The sequence below is a fragment of the Rhinopithecus bieti genome, unplaced genomic scaffold (assembly GCF_001698545.2).
Source record: "Rhinopithecus bieti isolate Rb0 unplaced genomic scaffold, ASM169854v2 scaffold_24049, whole genome shotgun sequence".
NCBI classification, from domain to species: Eukaryota; Metazoa; Chordata; class Mammalia; order Primates; family Cercopithecidae; genus Rhinopithecus; species Rhinopithecus bieti.
The window spans coordinates 509,557-535,553 of NW_016811256.1; the positions used below are offsets into that span (position 1 = coordinate 509,557).

General features: G+C 44.4%; 1 protein-coding gene across 3 annotated transcripts; it reads right to left on the bottom strand.

Annotated features, from left to right (window-relative positions):
• Positions 1-3,697: 3,697 nt before the first annotated feature.
• CCKBR (cholecystokinin B receptor) lies at positions 3,698-15,995 on the bottom strand. 3 transcript variants are annotated; one of them, XM_017893615.1, is made up of 5 exons: positions 15,589-15,995; positions 5,890-6,141; positions 5,474-5,723; positions 4,993-5,165; positions 3,698-4,803 (listed from the first exon to the last, which is right to left on the bottom strand). In XM_017893615.1, exons 1-5 carry the CDS (start codon positions 15,737-15,739, stop codon positions 4,277-4,279), a joined length of 1,353 nt encoding a protein of 450 aa, XP_017749104.1. In that variant the 5' UTR covers positions 15,740-15,995; the 3' UTR covers positions 3,698-4,276. The 3 variants fall into 3 exon arrangements, with proteins under 3 accessions (XP_017749104.1, XP_017749106.1, XP_017749105.1); XM_017893617.1 differs by having other exon boundaries at positions 5,886-6,141; positions 15,589-15,830; XM_017893616.1 differs by lacking the exon at positions 5,890-6,141.
• Between the last annotated feature and the right edge of the window lie 10,002 nt (positions 15,996-25,997).

Genomic DNA, 25,997 nt, shown 5'->3' on the forward strand with positions numbered 1-25,997 from the left:
TTGTTTCCTGATTTTTTTAATGATTGCCATTCTAACTGGTGTGAGATGGTATCTCATTGTGGTTTTGATTTGCATTTCTCTGATGGCGGGTGATGATGAGCATTTTTTCATGTGTCTGTTGGAAGTTTTCTTTTGTGATATATCTTTGTCTGGTTTTGTTATTGGGGTAATACTTGCCTCATAGAATGAGTTTGGAAGTATTCTCGCCTCTATTTTTTGGAATAGTTTGAGTAGAATTGGTATTAGTTCTTTAAATGTGTGGTAGAATTAAGCAGTGAAGCTATTGGGTCTCGTGCTTTTCTTTTCTGGGAGACTTTTTATTATGGCTTCAATATAATTACTCGTTTTTAGTCTGTTCAGGTTTTGGATTTCTTTTATTATTATTATTTTTTTTCTTGAGACAGAGTTTTGCTCTTGTTGCCCAGGCTGGAGTGCAATGGCACGATCTTGGCTCACTGCAACCTCCGCTTCATGGGTTCAAGCGATTCTCCTGCCCCAGCCTCACGAGTAGCTAGGATTACAGGCATGCACCACCACGCCTGGCTAATTTTTGTATTTTTAGCAGAGATGGGGTTTCTCCATGTTGGTTAGGCTGGTCTTGAACTCCCGACCTCAGGCGATCTGCCCGCCTCGGCCTCCCAAAGTGCTGGGATTACAGGCGTGAGCCACTGCGCCTGGCCAGGTTTTGGATTTCTTTCTGGTTCAATATTGGTAGATTTTATGTGTCTAGGAATTTATTTCATCTAGATTTTCCAATTTATTGGCATATAGTTGCTCACAGTCGTCACTAATGATTCTTTGAATTTCTGCAGTATCAGTCATAATGTTCCTTTTTCATGTCTGATTTTATATATTTGGGTCTTCTCTCGTTTTTCTTATTCTAGTTAAAAGTTTGTCAAAAGTTCAAGAAGTTCAAAAGGCCAACATTTTGTTTCATTGATCTTTTGATGTTTTTCTTCATTTCAAATTCACTTAGTTCTGGTCTGATATTTATTATTTCTTTTCTTCTGCTAATTTTGGGTTTGATTTGTTCTTGCTTTTCTAGTTCTTTAAAATTATCATTAGGCTGTCTATTTCAAGTTTTTCTTCTTTTTTGATGTAGGTAAGCTATAAACTTCTCTGTTAGTACCGCTTTTGCTGTATGCCATAGGTTTTGGTATGTTGTGTTTTCATTATCATTATCATTTGTTTCAAGGAAGTTTTCATTTTTTTCTTAATTTCTTAATTGATCAACTGTCATTCAGGAACATATTATTTAATTTCCATGTGTTTGTATAGTTTCCAAAATTTTTCTTGTTTTTGATTTCTAGTTTTATTCCACTGTACAACACTTTCTTTTTTTTTCCTACCATTTATTTGCCTACACATATCACTTTCTAATATCATCTCATAGCAAGCTCTGAGCCTCCCCTTGTACCCAGAGTTCTGTCCCATTCAATTATGGGTGGCTACCTTTCTACAGAAGGCCTTGTTTTCTGGTGCTTTTGCTTCTTCTCAGTCCTGATGCAACTAACTCTTTTTATGCTATGTGCCTGATACAACGATAAGCACTTTGTATGCATGATTTTACTTAATTTTCAAAATGGCAGTGTAAGGTTAATATAATATTATCGTTTTACACCTGAGCCTAAAAATCACTTAGATAATGTGCACAAAATCACACAACTTTTAAAAGACACAACTAGGACTGGAAAGACTTGAAAGAAGGCAACACAGTATAATGGCAAGAGAAAATGCTTTGAAGTCAGATACCGAAGCTCAATTCTTGGCTGTATTCTGGCTGTAGGACCTCGTATAACTCCCTTAAGCTTTCTTAGCTTCACTTTATTTGTCTTTTGAATGAGGAGAAATGTTCTGTGGAAGTATTCAGAGAACGAAATGAATCAGTGTATATAAAGTGCCTATCACATAGAATTAGATCTTACCACTACCCTCCTCTATCACCCAACCAGGTTCAGTCATCTTCCTACTACATGATGCTGCTCCCAGGCTGAGAGGAGAAATTAGGCAGGAACACATGTGACTATGGCAAAAGAGAGAAAGCAGTAAGTACAATATGAGCATACAAACTTTGTCAGAATGACAAAGTAGGACTTCATCGGGACAGTGATATTAAATCTAGACCTGACATGTTTTATCAGATTCCAAGTAACGGAAAATAGACGGAAGGAGCTTAAGAGTCCATATCTGACAGCTGGATAGGGCATGGAGTGGGGTGATGGAGGTAAAAGTATTCTGTAGACCCAGCCCTCCCCTCCCCAGCTCCCGGCTGCCATTTCGTGGTCATCTGGAGCCCAGGCTCCAGCTAGAGGGGGCAACAGCCCCAGGCAGTCTTTAGAAGGGACGGTGGAGTGCTAGGGAGCCTATGGGCCAGCCTACTCCCACCCCACAGAGAAGGTGGCATGAGAGAGAAAGGCCCAATATCTGCCTGCAGCTCCACAGACCAGCTGGGATTCTATTTTTAACCACCCCTGTCATAGTTGACAGCTTGGAACGCCTTCTCCCTCCTTTTCTTCCTTCTTCCTGCCTCTTGCAGCCCAGAATCCTGTAGAAATGAGGGATGGGAGCAACCCCAGCACTGGTAAACAGAAGAACCACTCTCCTTTCTCACTGTCTTCTACTCCATGCGGCCTTCTCCAGGGTAGTTAGTGGGTGTATTTTAGGGCATATTGGCTGTGAAGTGAATGAGGCCTAAAACTGAGGGCTTATCACTTGCACAGGCCCCTTTCAAGGCCCTGGTCAGGGTCTCAGTAATCTTGTATCTGTAACTTTGTGTTCTTTTTCTTTCTTAAAAAAGGGCAACCAATTTTATAAACTTTAGGTCCCACAAAACTTGTTTTTACTCCTCATGGGTGGGTCTTTTTTCCCATCTCCAGCCCAGTGTCTACTTCAACACCATTATTTTATCTTGCTCTAACTTACTGTATGACCTTGGGCAGCTTACCTTCCTGCTCTGGGCCTCAGTTTCCCCTGTCAGTTACAAGATGAAGCATCAAAAGGCCCCTCCTCCAATATACTATGCCTCTGATTATTCATGTATGTCTCCTTAGTGAGGTCCTCAGTTCCTGTTCTTCCTCATTTGTCATTGTGTGTGGAGAGGTGATATTGCTGGTTTTTGCCTGTCTCGGGCTAGATCATTCTTGTAGTAAAAGGGAGACTAGGTTCTCAGACTCCTATTCAGGTCTTTTTTGTTGTAGCTGCTAAGAGTGCTTCCATTTGGCAGAATCTTGGCCAGGTTTTGACACTGCAGAAAAGAGTACAGTAAAAAATCCCTACTCTTTAATTAACTTCTGTATACTTGTCATGGTCTGATCTCTGGTGTTTCACACACACACTGAATAAACTTAGTCTTACTATACAGTGCTTCTTCTTTTATCTTTTCATCAAAATTTAACAAGCATCCATTAATATAGTATCTTAACAGTGGCACCACTTTGGGATAATGTGATCAGGAATCATGATACGTCATGGATATGCCATTTTCCATCCCCATTCACAGTTACTGCAACACTGGAATGTAGGTAGAGGATGAAAACCCAGAAAGAATATGCACAGTCACATTGAGCCTCAGAGACTGGGCTTTCTGGCAAGGGGTTGTGCACAGTGGTGTGCAACAGTGGGAGAGACACGACAGAAGGATATTGCAAAATCCTTGCCTCCTCACCTGCCCCAAAAGAATCCAGAAAGGAAGTTCAGGAGGAAGCCAAATAATTTATTATTTCTTGAACAGTTTGGGCAAGGAAGGAGAGGGCAGGGCCATGGTCCTTAACTGGAAAGGGATGAAGAACCTTTTCAGTGCAGAATGGCCTGTTGGTCAGAGGTATGAGATTGGGCCTGATGGTATTTTCAGTACTGATTGGGAAAGGGCATTGTGAGGTCAAACTAGGAGCATCCCAGAGTCAGTCCTGTGCCAGGCTCCATAGTCTCTAAAACAATCAGTGCCATTAATCTGTGTGTGAGAGGCAGGTCAGCACTTGTCAGAGTTCCCACTGTGTAGAAATAGTTCACTGCTGGGGACGCTGTGTCTGTCCAAGGTCAGTGTCATGTTTCTATGGGCCAGGCTCAGTCCCATATCAGAGGCATGCCTCCTTTCCTGTGTACTGCTGCTCCATTCTTGTTCCTTTTGTGTCACATAACCTACCTTTTCCTGTGCTTTGGGGTTAGTCCATGCTTTGGGTGTCGGTCTCCTGCGTCAGTTGTGACTTGTGTTTTGTGTGTCTGGAAGGATCAGTGCTTGTCATTTGCCCTGCCTCAGCCCCCACGGCCCCTCTACTCCTCATCCAGGGCCCAGCGTGCTGATGGTAGTGTAACTAAGCCTGGACAGGGAAGCAATGGATGGAGTGGGAGGGTCCTCATCGGGAAGAGGCCTGGGGCGAGCTCGTGGAGGCCGGGGGCAGCAGCGAGCGCACGTTTCCAGGCAGGCCTGGCGAAAGCGACGGTGCATGAAGCAGTAGACCAGGGGATTGATACAGGCCGAGGCATAGCTCAGCAAGTGAATGAAGGAGATAGGAGCACCTGAGAGTGCTCTGTGTGCACCCAGGCCATCAAAGGCGCGCCACGTGTTGGCACTATAAACTGGCAACCAACACAGAAAAAAAAGCACAACGATCACCAGCAACATTCGCACCACGCGCTTCTTAGCCAGCAGCTTGGCCTGGGTGGGCCGGGAGCCGGGCCCAGGAGCCGTCAGAGCCGACAGCTCCAGTGCAGGCCGGGAACGCGGAAGCTGCACGTAGCAGCCATCACTGTCTTCACCAACTGCGCCAGTCTCAGACCGGCAACGCCCGTTCTGGTGAACAGCACCTGAGCACAGAGGGTGGGCGGTCAGAGAAAAAGGCAAGAGTCTTCCCAGTTTCCAGCCCAGTCCCCACCTGACCTCCGCTCCCAGCCGTAACCCCATTTCCAGCTTTCTTCTCACCTTCATTTTAGCTCCACCCACTCCAGCAGGCCCCATCGCCCTCCAAAGCTCCGCCTCTTCCACATTTTGCTCACCTGGTCCAGCCCCACCTGGCAGCCTGCCTTGGCTTCGGACCCTGCTTTGGCTCTCGCTGTCACTGTCACCGACAAAGCGAAGCCCTAAGTAGAGCTCGCGAGAGATAAGCCCATAGGCCACGGCCATAACCACACCCGGGATGAAGAACAAGAGCAGGAGCAGCAGTACGGACCTGAAGGCAACACAGACAGATCACTCGGGTTTCTGTCCAGCTATAATCACAGATGGAGAAAAAGCCAAGGACTGGTGTTTCTAGGGCTGTAGCCAGGTACCTGAAATAGGAGTAGGATTTGGGGGTGCCACTGGGAAGGGAGAGAGAACTGCAGAAGGGACCGAAACTGGAACTACAGGGTGGTGGATGCGGAATAGGAATTGGCGTGGTAATTCTCCAGGCAGCTGGAGGAAGATTCTGGGCAATGGTCGTAATCATCTAATAGAGGTGACAAAGGAATTCCTAGGATAGTTTGTGGGTAAGCTCACCAGGTCTGGCGGACCCGTGCACTGGGCCAGCGATGCACGCACTGTAGCACACGAGGCCCCACTGGTTGCACGACGGTGTACACGGGGTAGGGCACCATGAGTAGTCCGGACAGCAGCCACGTGGCTATGATCACGCGAGCCGCGTGGGAGCGCGTCTGCCATACTCGTGCCTGCAGTGGTCGGCAGATGGCGCTGTACCGCTCCAGTGCTATGGCCACGAGGCTTAGTGTGGACACGCTCACAGACACCCCTAAGCAAGGGAAGAGACAGGAAGGAGTCACCTAGGAAACTTGCGCTGCACAACCATCAGTGGGACTTCCTCACACCCCTCCCTGCCAACTGGGGAGGATCCCTACATCCACAAGAGCTTTAGGAGGGGAGAATGGCAAGTGGGGGTGCGTGGTTGTCTCACCCACCCATGAAGTAGGAAACCGCCTTGCAGATAACTGTGCCAAAGATGAATGTGCCCATGAGATTGGGCAGGAGGGTGAAGGGCATGCAAGCCACAGCCAGCAGGAGGTCGCTGACTGCCAGTGAGAGGAGGAAGGCATTGGTGACGGTTCTCAGGCGGCGGCTCAGTCCCAGGACCACAATGATGAGCACGTTTCCTCCAATGCTCATCAGGAAGATCACTGCATAAAGAGTGATTCTAATGGCCAGCTCCAATTCTGGGTAAGAAAAGGGAGAGGTGGCAGTAGGAGGTCAGCCCTCATTCAGCCAAACCCCCCTCCTTCCCTCTTATCCCCAACCCTCATTACCCAGCCAGATGTCTACATTCCCCACGCAGGAACTGCTCAGTAAATGGTGAACTTGAATCCTTTAGCCTTCTAACCCCTTGAGGTTTGGTTAAATTGGCCTAATTCTGCCCTTCCTTGAGAAAGCCTGCCTCTTCTCAACTTTTGTTCCAAATCTTTCTCTTTGCAGCCAAACTTCTTAAGAGGATATTTGTGTCTTCTCATTTGCTCTTCAATCCATTACAATACAAGATTCTGTACCCTATCGCTGCATACTTCTTCCCAAGTACACTAATCTTTAACTGCTAAATTCAAAGGTCCTTTCTTAGCCTATTATATTTGACCTCCCTATTCTACACTGTTGATAACCCACTGCCTTTTAAATCACATCAGATCATGTCTTTATTCTCTAAAGGCAAAAGCAAAAAAAATCCTTCACTTATTCTCTACTGTCTGCAACCCCTCAGAATGTCATCAAGATCTTCCCAGAAGGGACCTCTTTCTCCCCTACCCCCTCCCTGCACTGCAGCCATTTAAGCAAGCCTCTGAATGACACAGTTTCTTGAATGCATCATTTGCACTTGTGACTCTCTCCCTGCTCAAGCTGGTTTCTCAGACCGGAATACTCTTTCACCAACCCTCCTCACAACTTCCACCCCTCATGACAAGCTTATTTTCTGTATCTGGTGAATTCCTATTCATCCCTTGTTGGTCAAGACTCAAAGTGACTGCTACTTCTTCTGTAAGGCCCTTCTGAATACCTTATTTGGTATTACTCTCCCCTTTCTCTGACCCATGCCTGTTTCTTACACAACTGTTAAAGCCTATTTTACTTCTGCCTTGTATTTTAATTCTCTCCAAACATTCATTCTCACTCTATAAACATTTACAGAGGACTCCCTTTGTGCTAGGCACTGGGGACAAAGAGATGAACACGACAAGCTCCCTGCCATTTGAGAACTCACAGTGGGGAAGTAAACTCAGATACATAAACAGATGTGATAAGGAATGAGGCTGAAGGATATATAATGTGCTGTCGGAGCTCATAGGAGGGACACCTGTGTGAGGCAGAGGAGCTGGGAGGCTGACCCCATTCTTTTGTGCCATTGTCTATTAAAAGATGGATTAATCTTTGGATCACTACATCACAACCAAGCAGATTTAGATAAAATCAAATTGGATTGAAAAGGACCGAATCACATGCCTATGACCTCAGCATGAGAGGGATTAGAGCTCGAAGGTAGAGAGGGCAGGGGACAGAGCCTCCTAGATTGCAGAGAAGGAAGGGCTCAAAGCTGCAGTCCTCTCTTCCAGAGCCCCATACTTTGACCCTCATTTTAGCTCCCAAATTGTAAACTACAGCCATGCACTGAATAAAGATGTTTTGGTAAATGACAAATTTCGTATATGATGGTGGTCTCATAAGATTATAATGAATAGCTAAGTGCAGTGGCTCATATTTGTAATCCCAGCACTTTGGGAGGCCAAGGCAGGAGGATCACTTGAGGCCAGGAGCTTGAGATCAGCCTGAGCAACATAGCAAAACCCCATCTCTACAAAACATAAAAAATTAGCTGGGTGTGGTGACACATGCCTATAGCCATAGCTACTCAGGAGTTTGAGGCAGAAAGATTGCTTGAATCCAGGAGTTCGAGGCTGCAGTGAGCTGTGATAGTGCCACTGCACTCCAGCCTGCACAACAGAGTGAGAGTCTGTCTCAAACAAAACCCAAAACAACAATAACAAAAGATTATGATGGAGCTGAAAAATTTCTATCACCTAGCTATGTTATCGTAACATTGCAGCATAATGCATTATGTATGTGCTTGAGGGGATACTGGTATAAACAAACCTACTGTGCTGTCAGTCATATAAAAGTCCAGCACATACAATGATGTACATGATACTTGATAGTGATAATAAATGACTGTGTGACTGGTTGGTGTATTTACTACATTATACTTTCAATCATTATTTTAGAGTATACTCTTACTTATTTTTTTAAAAAGTTAACTATAAAACAGCCTCAGGCAGGTCCTTTAAGATGTATTCCAGAATAAAGCACTGCTACTATAAGGAGATGACAGCTCCATGTGTGGTGTTGCCCTGATGACCTTCCAGTGGGACAAGATGTGGAGGTGGAAGATGGCAATATTTATCCTGACCCTGTGTAGGCCAATGTGTGTGTTTGTGTCTTGGTTTTAACAGAAAGGTTTTTTTTTTTTTTTTTTTTTTTTTTTTTTTAGTTAAAACAGAAAAAGCTTAAAGGTAAGCAGTATAAAAAAAGAAATATTTTTGTATAGCCATACAATGTGTTTTTTGTTTTACACTGTGTTATTACAAAAGAGTCATAAAGTTTATAAAGTACAAAGTTACAGTATGCTAAGGTTAATTTATTATTAAATAAGGAAATTTTGAAAAATAAATTTAGTGCAGCCTAAGCATCCAGTGTTTATAAAGTCTACAGAAGTGTACGGTAATGTCCTAGCCTTTACATTCACTCGCCACTCACTCACTGACTTACCCAGAGCAACATCTACTCCTGCAAGTTCCATTTATGGTACGTGCCCTATACAGGGGTATGATGGTTTATCTTTTATACTGTATTTTCACTGTACCTTTTCTATGTTTAGTTATACAAATACATAATATTGTGCTACTCTTCCCTACAATATTCAGCACAGTAATATACTGTATAGGTTTGTAGCCTGGGAGCAATAGGCTATACTATATAACCTAGGTATGTAGTAGGCTATACCATCTAAGTTTGTGTGAGTACACTCTATGATGTTTACACAATGAAATCACTTAATGATGCATTTCTCAGAAGGTATCCCCATCATTAGTTAATGCATGACTGTATTTTCTCATAACAAAAACCAATTTATTTAGAAATTGTAGGCATCAAATAAATGCTATTTATAAAATCTTCCAAACTGAGCTCAGCAGTAACATTCTTTGCTCAAGACCACACACCTGATAAGGGGCTGAATCAGAATAGAAGCCAAGTCCCTGATCCTTAAAGTACTTTGCCTCCTACTGTTTGTTCCTGCAGTGCTCTGTCATTCATCATACTGCCTCCTTGGTTTATTGTTTGTTTGTTTGTTTGTTTTTGTTTTTGAGACGTAATTTTGCTCTTGTTGCCCAGGCTGGAGTGCAATGGCATGATCTCGGCTCACGGCAACCTCTGCCTCCTGGGTTCAAGCGATTCTCCTGCCTCAGCCTCCTGAGTAGCTGGAATTACAGGCATGCGCCACCATGCCTGACTAATTTTGTATTTTTAGTGAGATGGGTTTCTCCATGTTGGTAGGGCTGGTCTCGAACTCCTGACCTCAGGTGATCGCCTGCCTTGGCCTCCCAAAGTGCTGGGATTACAGGTTTGAGCCACCGCACCCAGCCCATACTGCCTCCTTCTTAATCAAATCTCAATCTAAATGCCTCTTTTTCCCTCTCTCTATACTCAACCATGTCGTTTCTCACTGTATTAGTATGTATGTAATTCTCTGTCTTCCCCACTAGACTAGGAGCTTCTTGAGGACAGGGGCAATGTCCATCTCACTCTCCAGTGTATCCCTAGCACTTGTCATCCCTAGCACAAAGGAGGCAGTCAACACATGCTTGTTAATGAATCTTGGATGATTCTGTCTTTCAAGACAGACGTGCACCTGCTTTCTCCTTCCTCATCCATCTCTCATCTCTGCAGAGGTGCTCCAGCATGCCCTGTCTTCTTCTTCTTTGCCTCTGTCTTTTTGGAGACATATGTTGGAAGGTCCTTGTGGGGGTCAGTGAGAGGCTATGATTTCAGACACATAACTTTTGTTTTTTATATGCAAACTATCTATATTTCCTTTAGAAGCTGGGCCTCTCTCTGTTATGGAAGGCTTATAGGTGACAAAATTTGAGGGTAGTAAGTGTGTGTGGTGGAGAATAAAGGACCTTTATGGGGGAGACCTCTGTTAGAGAGGTCCTTGGACTCAGAAAAGAGCTGTGGTTTATCTTGGACTCACTGTTTCTCCTCCAAATCTATTGTCCTCCCACCCCCAGCCTCCACCTCTTTAATCTTTCTAGGTCCATTATCTTGCTTACATCTGCCTCTGGATGTCTTTCTTCAACTAATTATTGATGCAACTGCCACACCTCAAATTGGTACAGTACTGTGAAGTATGAGAAGCAATTTCTCATTCATTCATCCAGCTGATACATCCCATGTGTGTTTCCTGGAGCTTGGCTAATTGTGATGAACCATAAAGATGGAGCTAAATCTCACCCTTACGAAGTTCTCAATATGCTTGGGGACTCCTGAAATTTAGAAGATAAAGTCCCGGTAAAAATGACCAGCAACTGTGCAGTGTTTTGCTGTTTTACCGGACATTCCTAGCTATTATCTTATTTCCAGCCACCACTGTCTCCACAGGTCTTTGCTGTTGAACAGTTTGGAAATGTGAAAAATTCTAATTAAAAGCAATTTTAGAGCCAGGAGTTTGGGGAGACAGAGCAAGGGATAAATAGGTGAAGCACAGGGGATTTTTAGGGCAGTGAAACTATTCTGTATGATACTGTAATGGTAAATACATGCCATTATACATTTGTCAAAACCATACGACACAAAAACCTGAATCCTAATGTAAACTCTAGAATTTAGTGAATAATGTATTGATATTGGCTCATAAATTGTGACAAATGTACCACACTAATGTAAGCTGTCAATAATAGGGTAAATTCTGTGTGTTTGTGTGTGTATGGGCACTCTGTACTTTTTGTAAACTTAAAACTGCTCTAAAAATAATCTATTAGTTTAAAAAGTCATGCACAAAATAAATCAGAATTAGACTTGTATGTATGTGTGTGTGTGTGTGTATTAATGCGTGTTTGCATGGTGGAATATGAGTGATGACAGTGGCTTCAGTGACTAGAAAACAGGCATGGGCAGAAGGATGGGAGATAGCACCTACTGGGGTACATTCACAAGTGCCTTGATAGTCTACCCATGAGCATCATCTCATCATCTTCCTGGGGATCAGAGGAAAACTGGCATCAGACCAGGGGACTCAGAAGACTGGGACAGTTCAGTTCTTCTCCTGGTGTTTAGAAGATCGGTATTTGTTCTGTCTAGATAATGGCAGAGAAGTATGAACACAAAAATCCAGACAATGTGACATAAAATGAAAACCAAGCCTTTCTAAGGAAAAACTCCACAGAACACTGAAGCTGCTGATGCCTCAAATTCTGCATTCTACTGGCATGTTTGATCTGTTCACCCATGCACACAGACATCAAAGTAATACCCTTGTCTTTATGATAAGCAGGGATCACATCCAACTGACTGTGGGTAGTGGCTGGGTGAATGGGGGAATCCACATAGTGGGTACTGAGGGAGCAGAAGTAATATGCAAGGGTGTGTAGGTAATATCAGAGTGAGTGTTGGGCATACTTTAGTCTTTGAAATAGTATATGGGTAGGTGAAAGTCACGAAATAACTGGAGAATGGTAACAGCTACATGCTTATAGGTAATATCCGATTGAATATGGCTTACATTTAAGTTTAGATAATATCTGAGCAAGTGTAGTAACATTTGAAAGAGCAAAGGTTAATATTCAACTCTCTGTAGATAACATTTTGTAGGTAACATCTTCAGGAAGCAGAGATTACATTCAGAGGTCTACTTGTGAATAGTGGAATATCCAGATAATGATAGAAATTGCTGACTGAGCAGAAGTAATATCCAAGTATGTATGGGTAGTATTTGAGTATGGATAGATGTTAGCATGTTAAACTAAATTAAGATGTTAATCTGGGCCAGACATGGTGGCTCATATCTGTAATCCTAGCACTTTGGAAGGCTGAGGTTGGCAGATCTCTTAAGTCAAGGATTTAGAGACCAGCCTGGGTAACATGGAAAAACCCTATCTCTGCAAAAAATACAAAAAATTAGCCACTTGTGGTGGCACATGCCTGTAGTTCCAGCTACTCAGGGGGTTGAGGTGGGAGGATCACCTGAGCCTGCAGAGGTCAAGGCTGCAGTGAGCTGTGATCATGCTACTGCACCCCACCCTGGGCAACAGAGGGAAACTGTCTCAAAAAAAAAAAAAAAAAAAAAAAAGATGTTAATCTGAATAAGTGAAATAACTGAGCACCTGAGTGAATGTAAGTAATATTTAAGCCTTTGTGGGTATTATCTGTAATATTATCTGTGAGAGTAATATTTGTAATTTTATGGGTAGTATCTGGGGAAAGCTTACTTAAGTGAGCATAGATAATATCTGATTGTGTGTGGATAATAATAAAATGAAAGTGAGTAGTGTTTGATGGATGTGTAACACCAAAATGACTTCGGACAATATTAAAGTGAGTGTGGTAACATTTTTCTCTCTGTGGGTACTATCTGAGTGAACATGGGTAATACTCAAGTCTGCATGGATTATATAAGAAGAATAAAGTGGTAACATCCAAATTTCTATTGGTAACATTGGAGTGAACCTGGGTAACATATGCATCTGTGGGGATAATATCTGAGTGAGTGTGGCTGACAGGGTCTCTGTGTGTAACATCTGACTGGCTGGGTAACATCCGAATGTGTGAGAAGCATTTAGATAAGTAAGGCAAATTTTTGCACCTGTGCTCTGAATTGCTTCACATCCTGCTTTCACAGGGACTCTGCTCTATTGACTATCTCCTTTCTTATCTGCACCTTCAATCTTCCTCTCTTGGCCCAATCAACATCAAACACTTTTAAAAGCTCTTGTTTTAAAATATGTATGCACACACACAACAAACCTACACATATACCCGCCCCCCTACCCTAACCCAGCTGCCTCAATCTCATGCTATTTTTGGCAATATCCTGCTTTTCTTTCTCTCTCTCTCTCTCTCTCTCTGCCTACCAAACTTTTGAAAGTTTTGGCTATATACCCTGGTTCACTTCTCATAACTCCCTCTCCCACCAGCCCAATCTTCAACTTACCATAGTCAAGCCTCAATACCTACAACTCCTAAATATTTTCTTGTTACTGAATCTGAAAGATGCTGTTCTGACTGTCCTGTTTTTTATTTATCTAACTTACATCAATAGCATTTGACATCGTTTACCCCAACCTGCTTGAAACTCTCTTTTTCTTGCTTTCTGGAAGGGCATAGCTCCTGCCTTTCTGACGGTTTCATCTGAATCTCCTTCATAAATTCTCCTTTCTCTGCCTGGGTTTTAAATAATGGTCTTACGCAGAGTCTTGACCCAGGACCTATTTTCTTCTCATTCTATACAAAATATTATGATTTTAACTATTCTCATGGCTTCTACCTTCTGTAGGCAAAGACCTTCAAGTCTGTATTTTCCACCTCAGACCTCTCCTGTAAGTTCCAGACCCCTGGATTCAATAGCTTACTAGGTAACCTCACCTGGATGTCCCACTAACATTTGAACTCAATGGGTTCCAAACTGAATTTATAATTCCTTCTTCCAAACCTGTTTCTGCTGTTTTGTTATCTTGCTCATTGTGTACAATTGCTATAGCACCAATATCCATTCAATTGTCCAAGTTGGAAATCTGAATATCATCCCTTGACCTCTTCCATCCTCTCTGCTTCTAATCTGTTGATTCCATTTCCAGAAGAGGCTCTCAAATCTATACACCTCTCTCTGTCCCCCTTGCCATTACCTTAGTCTCAGCTAGCATCATCTTTCACCTAGACCAGTGTAATACAGTAACCTTCTAAAGTACCCCCCTGCCTTCCATCTCATGTCTTCTAATCCATTCTCCACATTATAGAACTAATCCTGGTAGTGCTACTGAATCTTTTAGAAGTTCCTATTGCCCTCAGGATAAAGTCCACATTCCATGGTCAGGTCTAGTAGGCTCTCTGCAAACTCTCTAGGCTGGTCTCCAGCCTGTTCATTATTCCCTTCTTAAGATATATGTTCTAGCCACTCAAAACTATGTCACAGTGGATTAAAGTGCCATGAATTCAAACTTGGAGCTTTTTATACATCTTTTATTTGGGATGCTTTCTGCCTCTTCTGCCTGTTTACTTGATTGACTCTCCTATACATACTTTTTTTTTCCCCCCAACAGGAAGCTTAGAGCCAGTCTCCCTAATTTTTTTCACTCCGTATCTCATTTCCTTAAGAGGCCAACCTTAATTCTCATGGAGGCTAGGCTGGGCTAGAGGTGCTCCACTTGTGTTCCCACTATCTTTTCCCTATCAAGGCTCTTCCACTTTGTGCTTCTATCCCCTGCTTGTCTGTCTCACCATTAAGCTTTGAGCTCCGTGAAGTAGGAATTGTGTCAGTTTTATTCAACTTACATTCCTACTACCAAGCACAATCTCTGGTTCAATAAATATTGGCTGAATGACAGAATCCAAGTGTGAGTGTGTAACAACTGGGCTGAGAAAGCATAGATTATTTCGTGGGGTAAATACTTGGATTACAATTTATTCCAACTTTCCCTTCTTGAGTTTAGAAAAATTTATTTCCTTCACTAGAATCCCACTCCTTCCTTTTCTGCCCACTCAACTTCAAGACCCAGCTCCAAGGTTCTAGCCTCTGTGAAGTTCTTTTGGTGCCCACAGTTTAGACCCTTTCATGAGATTTCCACTGTGTCTGTGATTTTTCCATTTGCTTTTTTCTCTCTGCACTTGGCTATAGGTCATGAGGGACCAGACTGGGTCTGGTTTGCCCTGTGCCCCCAGCACCTAGCCTAGGGCTGAAGAGGGAGCTTGGAAGATAGCTGGAGACATTACTTGCAGACAAAGAGAGGACAAGGCCTTGAAAGCTCCAACTAGGGCGGCAGAGGGGTTTGAGGAGTGAAATGGAGATAGGCAGCTTTAAGGAGCATCTCCTAGTGTCCAGCCTAAATCAGATTTGAGGATCTTTTTTGGGATACCTGGGGGCTGGGGTGTCAGATGTGATCACATCTTCAGTTTCCCATTCAAGCTTTCCAGAGTGCTCCCTCCCTCAACCAGCCCCCTTCTCTTCCCAATCCTGCCTTTCTTTCTTCCTTCCCTTCTCTGTTGTGGCTTTGTGAACTGCATGTAAGAGGGAAAAGGAGATCTGCAGGGTTGGCAAGAGTAGATCCTCGCCTTCTAACTGGTGTCTAGGAGAGGCTGCGTGTTGGGGAAGGGGCTGTGCTTTGGGGCGAGCAGCGGCTCTGGGTGTAATCAGGGGACCAGGATGTGAAGGAGTTCCGACCAAGTGGTGTGAAGCTATGAACTTGTGAGCTGTGGGGGTGAAGGTGTGAGGGGAGCTGTTTGGGGGCTGAGGGAGTACTATGAGGGGCACGGTGTGGGCGTTTGAGAAGATAGTGTGGAGCTCGTGGGGGGACTCTATTAGTGTCCTGGGGTACAGTGAGAAAGAGCTTGTGGAGGGGGATGAGGGAGGCACCCACCTCGTGTCCCGGTTCCGCGAATGCGAGGGGGCTCGCAGCTGAGGTTGCCCACACTGCTGCTGTTGAGGAGAGGCGCCCCCGGGCGGCACAGGGAAGCCCCCGGCTCGGGTCCGGTTCCCTGCACGCTCCGGTTCAGCTTTAGCAGCTCCATGGCGCCCGCCGAGCCCGCCGCCTTACTCTGCTCGGCCCGGCGGGCTCCCACCGCGGCTCCACCTGCTCACGCTGCGATTCCGGCTCAGGCTCCCACCGCCCTCCTCCCCCGCCTCCCTGCCCCGCCTGGTCTCCGCCTCCAGCCCAGGCGCCTGCCCTTCCACTCTCCCGCGGCTCGCCCCGCCTGGGTTCCCGTCCCTCCTCCAGCCTCTGTCCCACCAGGTGACTGTGCACCCCCTCTCTGGCTTGGGAGTTCTCCCCTCCCTGTGCGACTGTCCTCCAGGCTCGCCCCCTCCCTAGATCTGTCCTGTCTCCTCTTAGAGATTTCTCTCCTGCCCACCTCTCTTTATCACCCGCCCACACCCTCGATTCCCCGGAATGACAGAGAGAGAGGGAGAGAGAGGGGGGAGGGGGAGAGAGAGAGAGAGAGAGAGAGAGTGAGAGAGAGAGAGAGTGAGAGAGAGGAAACAAGAGTGTTGGCAGCGTAGCGGGAGGTTTTGGGGAAGGAAGGGTAGGAGGCGTTGGGTAGAGACGGCTGCCACGGATCCAACATCTTTCTCTGGTGTATCAGGGATCGTGGAGGTGGCGTTGGAGACCGGGTCTGCGTGCGTCACCTGCTGAGGCGCACATGCTTTAGTCTGCGCCTAGAGCCGCGTTTACCGTACTGTGTTGCAGTGACCGCAGTGACCGTGACACTATTGCTACCGTAGTTCTCTGCAGCTCCTCGCTGCGGGACTGGGGTAGCTCCTGCATCTGTCTCCGCAACCTTCACCTCCTATCGGAGGCTCAACACTCAGGCTTCCACTTAAGGTTCCCAAGGAGCCCTCCACAGCTGGGCGGGAGTGGGGGTGGGGCCGGGATTTGGCTCCAGGGGAGGCTTACCAGGGGAAAGGGCTCCCGGGAGGAAGCTTCTGACTTGGGTGTTGAGGGCAGTTGAGGGTGGTGGCAAGAGCTGACAAGGATAAACCCGAGTAACGTGAAGACGGGATACAATTCTAACGCCGGCCCAGCGCAGGCAAAAGAGGAGGAGACGGTTGACTTTCTCCACCGTCTCCAGGCAGCGCCCACGCCCACCCGACACGCTAACGCTCCCTGTTTACTCTCAGTGCAGGCAGAGCTGCCTGTGTAGGGTGTCAGGTTCCCACGAGTGGGGGCTGGAAGGGGACTGGGTCACTGGGGTGCAGCGGGAACAGGGCTGAAGGGTGCAGGACTGAACTGGGTTCATCTTCTCAGGGCAGGATTTGCCTCTTCTACTATTTCAGCTCTGCTCCTTATGCATTCTCCTATCCATTCCTTTTCTTCCCCAGATTCCTATCTCCAGATTCCTATCCATTCTTCAGATTCCAGATGAACTCCAATACGATGTGAAATTCTGTCTTTTGACCCCCAGCAGTAGCTGTAAGAGGTGGGGGGCCGGCGTCAGTGGAAGAGCAAATTAGAGAATGGAGTCTGGCTTTATGGGGGAGTCAGCAGGCCTTTATCCAGTCAAACTTTTGGAGAGGACCTGGTTTAGCCAGCCCTGAGTTTATATGGGCTGAAGCATTGAAAGAGAGTTGAAAGACAGTTTATGCCTGAGATGTCATCAACTGCCCCCCTTGCCTTCCTCCTGGTACTGCCTGTCTTGCCCATCAGAGAGCCTGGACCAGAGGAGCTTGATTTCCTATTTATTCAACTCCAGCGCAGGTGAGGCCTCAGATAACCTGCTCAAGTTTTCCCACATTGGATGGCAGTACGATGAGGAGGGAAGGGAGCAAAGGATGTAAGGGAGAGGGGAGTGAAAATAGAAGTAGATGAACATTCACTTATTTAGCAAACTATGCCAGTTCTAGGGGTGTGCACTAGTTGTCCAATATAGTTTGCCCCTACTCTAGTGGGGTTTTTCCCAAGTAAGCCAATGATTGTAATATATGGTAGTTAAGTGCACCCATCGGGATGTACATATCAGAAATGTAGGAATTATTATTGATGCCTTACTCCCCTATGATCCTTCACCCCTGTGCTAGATGCTGTGATGCAAAGCCCAGAACTCTCTTCAAAAATGAAGGATTTATTTTCCAGTTGCGGAGAGTGCTGCTAAAAGACGGCCCTCGGCTGTCAGAACCCTTCAGGAGTTGCCTAAGCAGAAGAAACCCAGCTCATCCAAGGTTATGCTCCCTTTCTTGGGCATTCTATATCCAATGACCAATCAGCGCAGGGGTATAAAGGTTTAGTCCCCTCAACCCAGTGGTGGACAACTCTGAAAGATGCTCACATCCCCAGAGCTCTTCATAGGGTTGACTGAGGTCTTTGCTGGGTCTGAATTACTGCTCAGCTTCTCCTTTTGCCCAATCCTATTTTCATCCTCTCTCTTGCACAGGTGTTAACTCCAAGAGTACTCCTTAGTAAACATCCCCCACAGTAATCTTTGTTTGAGCGTCTGCTTCCTGGGGAACATAACTACATCATTCCCATATTGAATCAATCACAAATTCCTGTTCATTTTAGCTACTGAGTGTTCCTTGAATCTGTCTGCTTATATGTCCACTGATATTACCCTACTCTTGAACCACACTCCTAGCTTCCTAAGTGAGCCACCATATTTTACTGATGCCTCTTTACATCTATCCTTCACCTTTGGCCCATGTACTATGCTTAGAATACAAATCTGACTACCCCACTCTTTTGACCTTTGCTTTTGGGATAGGGAAAACATTTTAACAGAATCTAGAAACATATGTGGCCTGGCTCCCATTTACCTCTCTAGCCACATTATTTCAAATCACTATGAGTCACTGATTCTTTTTTTCTCCACTGTAGACACACTGGCTTTTTTTGGTCACTTCCTCTTTTTTCTCTTATTTTATTTTCTTTTGTCTTCTTTATTTTTGCTATATGTCCTCCAGTTGCATAGCTTTTCCATATGCTCTCTGGAAGCTGCTTCTTTCCTTCCTTACCTAATTAACACTTACTCATCCATCCGATCTCAGCTCGAGCTACAATTCTTCAGGGATATTTCCCCTGGCTTCCTCTCTTTGGGTAGGCAGAATTAGAAGATGACCCCCAATGACTCTCACCCTTATATAATCTTTTGTGTGTGGATGGACCTGTGCATATGACAAGATACTACTTCCACAATTACGTTATATGGCAAAAGGGATTTTGCAGATGGAGTTAATTCTACTAATCAGTTGATCTCAAGATAGAGAGATTATCTGGCTAGTCCTAACCAACTCACATGAGTCCTTTAAAAGCCAAGGGTTATTTTTTTCTGGCTAGTAGCAGAAGAGGAAATCAAAGAGATTAGAAGAATGAGAAGAATTCAACACACTGTTGATAGCTTGAAGACAGATAATGGGCAAGGAATGCAGGTGGCTGTTTTCTGGCTTGAGGGTGAAGGAGGGCACAGGGCAAGTCCTGAGAGTGGCCTCTGGTTGACAGCAGTCTCTAGCTGACAGCCAGCAAAAGAACAGAGACTTGAATCTTCCCCTGAGTCTGTAGAAGAGAATTCAGTCTGGCTGAAACCTTGATTTTTGATACCCTGAGCAGAGAACCCAGCCACACTGTGTAGACCTCTGGCCAATAGATCTCTGAGCTAATAAATAGGTGTTGTTTTTAGCCACTACATTCATGGTAATTTATTACAACAGCAATAGACAAATTATACACCTTTTATCTAATGAGGCAGCAAATGCAGATTCTTGCAAGCCATGCAAGGAAGAACTGGGAGCATTGGAAATTTGTTAAGATTTAGAAAGATTTGGAAAGATTGCAGTGGAGCTAGTGTGGAGAGCAACTTAAAAGGTGGGACCAATTGGGAGTCCATGACAGTAATTTGGGTGAGAGATGGTAGTGGCTTAACCTAAAGTCATGGACGTAGTGGAAAAGATTGATCTAAGACCTATTTAGGAGGTAGAAACAGAATTTAAAGATAATTTGCATGTGGAGGGTGAGAAAGAAGGATAAGATAAAAAATGAATAAGGTTTTGGTAACTCAATATAAACTATTTGATGATCACCTACTATGTTCAAGGCACATTACCTTTAAGCACATTTAATCCTCATGAAGAACCATGAATTTAGGTCCAATATTGTTGATCAATATTTTAGATGAAAAAACTGTGGCTTAGAGAGAGTTTAGGTAACTTGCCCAAAGCCAGAAAGCTACTAAGTGAAAGAGCCAGAATTCAAAGTCTGGGATTTTGGAAATCAGAATTCAGTTGTTCATACTGTGCTGCTTAGAATGAGTAGATGTCTTACCAGATTTCTCTGATTACCTTCTTTCTCTCATTTTACACAATATTGTTTTCAAATTTTCTTGTCTCATAAAATCTCTAATTTCTTCACGCGCGCGCACACACACACACACACACACACAGCATTATTCACTCTCAACCTAGACTCCAACTTCATAGAGAAAATAGTAACTAGCAGAGAGAAACTCCCACCATTAAATCTGTTCTGTTTTGGACATATTAAGTTTCAGATGTCTGTTAGATATCTAAGTAGAATTCCATTAGGAAGCTAAATATACAGATTGTATAGGAAGTAATACAAACCACAGAATTAGAGTGTGTAGAATAAGAACAAGTGAAGTATCAAGTCAGACTTTTAGAGGTCATTATTGAAAGACTGGATAGAGAAAGATGAGCCTGCAAAAGACATCAAGAAGGAGTAGACAGAGGGACAGGAGGAAACCCAGAGAGTGAAGCATCATAAAAGCTAAAAGAGAAGAGGTGCAAAAAGAAACTGGTGACTCATTCAAATGCTGCTCCTGGGTAAGCAAAATGAGGAATGAGAAAAGTGGTCCAAAATTAGTGACCTGGAGATCTTTGGCAACCTTAGAAAGAGCCATTTTAGTGAGGTTGTTGAGGCAGAAGGCAGGGTAGGTGTCCTGAAAACTGAATGTGATGGGAGGAAGGGGAGTAAATGACTTTAGCCAAGTTTTTAAGAAATGTAGTTATTAAGGAAAGGGGATAGAGCTGCAGGAGGATGTCAAATGAAAGATTTTGTTTTTTTTAAGATGGGAGGACTTAAACTAACTTTCTTTCTCTCTTTTCTCTCTTTCTTTCTCTTTCATTTTGTTTTCTTTTGGCAGATGGAATTACTCCAATATATAAAAAGACTGAAGATACAGGAGAGAGAGAATGGTTATTAATAATGCAAGGTTCCTGAGGAGTCAGGGATGTATGCAATCCAGAGTGGAAGTGGAGGATCCTAGCTTTTGATTGCAGTAGAGACTCAACTGTAAGAGGAAATTAGTAGAAGATGATTATAGATGAAAATAAGCTATAGATAAAATAAGCCAACAAAATAACAGCTACATTTCCTAGACCTTTTCACAGCTAAGTGCAAAAAATGCACATTATGACTAGGTAGTATCTGTAGGAAGAAGTGATATGTGCAGCTTCCAAATCAAGGCCTTAAAGGAGAAAAATGGACCTTCTCTTCCTCTTTGCCCCTATGGGACGGCAATAGGAATGTAAATAGGAAAGCAAGCCACCTTCAATCATGCAGTAAGGGTAACATATTAGGGATGGCAGAGTGACAAAATCGAAGGAGTCTGGGTCTCCTATACTCTCAAACCATTTTATCATCGCTGGTTCTTCTGCATGAAAAAGAAACTACAGTCTTAAGTTCTTACAATTTTTTTCTCTACTGTCATGGCAACCTAACCTGCATCTTAACAAGACAGTTGTTTGTAGGTTTGGTAGGGAGCTGCTGTCTGATAGTTTTTATTTTTGCTGTGAAGTTGGAGATGTGTTTATCAGAGAGTGGTGTGTGTGTGCGTGCGTGCGCGCGTGTGTGCATACGTGTGTGTGATGAAAATTTTTAGTAGTCAAGATGGTTTTAGAAAACAATATATAATGGGAGAAGGGAAAGGAGACCTGAGGAATGTAGTGCGATAATAGGAAAATACTGAGGGCTCACTTAAGGGTTGATGACTACGAATTTCTAGTGGGATCAACTTCTCAGCAGAGCTCGGCTGGTTGGACGCAAGCAAGGAGAATGTTCATGGTTCAGTTCATCCAAAGTTGGAATTTTACCAGATGAACGCAATGGCAAAATAAAGGGACAAGTGTGAAATAATGAGTCATAAAATCTCAGCTGGACATGGAGAAGAGAAAATTTTATTCCAAGGGTCTGGCTCCTGCCCTTGTTACTGCATTTGGAGACAGGGCCTTTAAAGAGGTGATTAAAGTTAAATAAGGTTATAAGGGTGGGGCTAGAACTGTTGTCATTACAAGATGGGGAAGAGACACCAAATATCTTCCCATCCACCATTTCCCTCGTCCCCTCCCACCCCTTCACCCTACAAGCCACACAGAGGAAAGACCAAGTGAGGATCCTGTCTGCAGGTGGCCCTCACCAGAAATTGAATGTGTTGGTACCTTGATCTGGGTTTTCTAGGCTCTAGAACTGTGAGAAAATAATTTCTGTTGTTTAAGCCATCTAGTCTATGGTGTCTTGTTTTGGCAGCCTGAGCTGACTAATACATGCCCCTTTCTCCAACAGTTTCTCAGACTTCTCGCCACACTACTGTCATTACTTACTTTCTATCTTTTCTTTACTCTCACACCCAAACACTGGCTCTAGCTGGATGGTCGTACTTGGCTTGAGGAGCCTCAAATATCTTATATTTTCCTTGTGGATGCCATGTTTTCATTATCTTTGTATCTTGCTCATATTCTCCCCTCTAAGTAAACGCAGATGGGTATGGAAGGTGAGGGCTAGGAGATGGCATGTGTAGATTGATTTCAAGATGTTTTGTAAAAGGGAAAATAAAAAACAAGAAATAGCTATAGTGAAGAAGGGAGGGGGAACAGAGGATGGAGGGAAAGGAATGAAAATGCAGTGCTAAAAGGGTAGAACTCATTTCTCGAAATCATGAACTTACATCTATACTTCCTTTGCTAGAGATAAGTCAGTATTTTGGAGAGAATGGGATATCTCAGGGCAGGAAAATAGGGATGCTTTAGATCAGAGTAAGGAGGGAATTGCAAAGCCAATATGGGCAAAGCCATATGAAAGAGACTTGGACCCTTGTCCAGGAACAAGTCAGAAAACTAAGAGGTCAAGGAAGCACATGCAAGAGGTCCTGAAGTAGGCTTGGGCTCAGTCCTGAGAGACTCTGTCTTTCTAACTCAAGCCTTGACCTGCCAAGGTTGTTCGTTATTTGGTTCTAGTTTTGGTTTTAGTTTTTTAGAGGGGGATTTTGGGCCACCTAGCTTGACTCTTGTAGCTAGAACAATTTACTTTCCCTTTTGGGAAGTCTCAATCTCCCATGGTACTGCCCCATTGGCCCAAATGTGGGCACATGATCCTTCTTTGAATATTCTATATCATAACTGAGATAAGAGGGGAACATTTAAATAAAACTTCAGTAAATATTCATGGGAAACAACCAAAGAGAGCAGAACATAGTGCCTCATGCACAGTGCCAGATAAGCTGCTTTTTAAGGTACTGCTTATTCTAGGTAGCTTGCAGGGTCCACAAAATATCAGTGCTTTTAACCAGGAAACTCAGTGTTTACATTCCCAGTAGTGTGAGGGTCATGTAATAGGCTCTGCCTCCAGCACTCCTGGTTCTGACGCACACACGTGCAGCTAGGTTCTGGTGCTAGGAGAGAAATCAGCTATAGTTCAGTCCTTGGGGTGCCCAGCTTGCCCTTTTCCCCATTGGCTCAGCCCCTCCCTCTGTGTCTGATTAGGCCACCTTCTCCTCACATCTTTCAAGGCCTTCTGTTCTCTGCATTTCTATGATGTACACACTTTCTTCTGTGCTGAGCTCCTGCCCACACATTCCCTACCCATGCAGGAGGCCCTTCTCTTGGGATGATTAAACAGAGGGAGCCAGCTGAGAAGGCAGATGGGCTACAGCCAGAGCAGGCAGGGCTATTGAGCAGACAAAAGAAACAAGGACAAGGATTGGCCTTTCAGATGCTTGGGGCTTGTGTTGGGGAAGAGCAGAGGCACCCATTCAGGGGCTGACTCTGGCTGGATACTTGACTTCAGATGTAGACCCTCACGGGTAGGCCAAGAAAGGCCTAGATCTTCCAGGTCAGGGCCTCACTCAAAGGTTTAAAGAGCTAACAGAAGATTATTCTGAGAGAAGGCTTCCATGAGCGCATACAAGCTAAGAGCCTCTGGGGCCCTGTCTGTTGGACATACTGATGAAGAAAAGGCTGAGGACAACAGGCCAAGGTATGGGAACTGAAAAGGTGAAGACAGACACAGAGAGGGTTCATGTGAGCTAGTGGTGAGAAGCACAAAGAATTTTCAATCTGTGGGGAGGGCAGTCTGAATGTTCCCAGTCATTCATTCAGTGGTGCTGCCTGCGACAGGGCTGCTTTAGGCTCTGATTAGTACATCCTCTTCAGTAACATCTCTCAGCATTACCACTGGTATATTTCAGTCATTGTGACAAAAGCTTAAACAAGAGCAGTTGAGATCATAATTCCCCAACATTGTTGCCTGTCCCTAAGATTCCATTTCTCCCTGAGAAATTCTCCAAGCTTTTCAAGGCATTGCAATCCTAAAATCTGGGAGGGAGCTGGAAGGAAGCAAGGAAGAAGTGCCTTCTGCTCTCTGCTGGCCAGACCTGGTATTGCCTGCGCAACCTGGAGGCCCTGCCAGAGGCCTGAAACAAACAGAGCAGGACAACCTGTGCCCAGGGCCCTCAAAGACACAATAACTGCTAGAGGGACACGAGTAATAGTCATAACTACTGTTAATTATTATGAAATTATCACCTTCTAGGCACTAGTAGGCAGTTTACATTCATTATCTTGTTTAGATTTTTAAATCTTCAGCATTTCTCTAAACAACCCTGAAAGATTTTGAGGAAGAGGCTGAGAATCCCTCAGCTAGGAAGTGATGTTTCAGAACTAAAATACAAGTCTGGTTGGCATGCTGTTTTCTATTAGGCCAGCCTAACATTTGCCCTGACTTGGGTCATGGCTCTGATCCCAGCTCTAACCCAGCTTGACCACATCCTCTGATCCTAGCCTCAAACCAAACTCCAGCTTAGCCCAAACTAGAATCCTCTCACCCTGCCTCCTGCTTCTAGCTCCTAGTGTTTGCACCAGGAGTAAACACTCCACTGGATTGAAAGGCCTCTTTCCCTAGGAATCTGATTTCCTCCCAAGCTTGATACTTTATTTCCATCTGTCTTATGAGGCTAGCAGCCAAACCCCAAGAAAGAAAGGGTAGGGTGTGGTGGGTCCAAGGAAGATTCTGTGGGAGAGTAGCTAACTGGGAACACCAAGGAGGAGTCTACATCCCAAATCTTAGCCAGACTGGGGTTTCCTAAGGGCCATGACCCAAGGAAAGAAGTAAGTGAGGCCCTAGGTCCTGTAGGAGGGAACAGAGCTAAGCCTGAAGCACTGGGGCTCTCAGAAGGAAGGTCCTAGAACAGTCTTGACACCTCTATAGAAATCTAGCAGTGACTCTCCAACTCCTGCCCTCCTCTCACAGCTGTATTTTGTGCAGACCCTGCAGCTGGAATTGGGAGCTCTTATCCAGAGTAGCTGATGGTCCTTTATCTTTGCTGGCAGGCAGCCTTGCCAGTGACTCACAAGCTTTCCCTGGCACAGCTGGCTTCTTCCCCCTGGTTACTGAAGTTACTACCCCTGACAGTCATTCTCAAGCAGGGAAGAGCTCGCTTGGCCCTGGCCTCAAATCAGGTGATTCCTTTCCTTATTTTGCTAAAAGAAACAATATGACAGACCTGGGCTTCATTCCTTGTGACTTAGGGACCCTGTGATATTAGGCAAGTTATCTAATACCAGAATCTTGCTTTCCTCATTTCAAAATGGGATAACAATGACATCTTTCTCATATAGTTGTAAGGATTGAGACAATGCACTTAACCCGGGATCTGGCATAAAGAAACTTCTCAATAAATCAGATCTAATATCTTTAGTGGCTCTGTGGGCTTCAGATTCCTGATCTGGAAAGATGAGCATCATCATCATCATCACAGTATTAATATAATAATTTAAATTTCCTCACACTGTTTTAAGAACCAAATCAGATAATACGTGTAGAGCAGTTTGTGAATTATTCCACAGTAGTGTGTAAAAAATTAGACATTAGGTTTTCTAAATCAGATAATTCTCATCTAAACTTTTAAATACTTACTTTATGAAAGATTATCTATCTATCTATCTATCTATCTACCTACCTATCACTTAATTTCAGTAGTTTTGGGGGTACAAGCAGTTTTTGGTTACATGGTTAAGTTCTTTAGTGGTGTTTTCTGAGATTTTAGTGCACTCGTC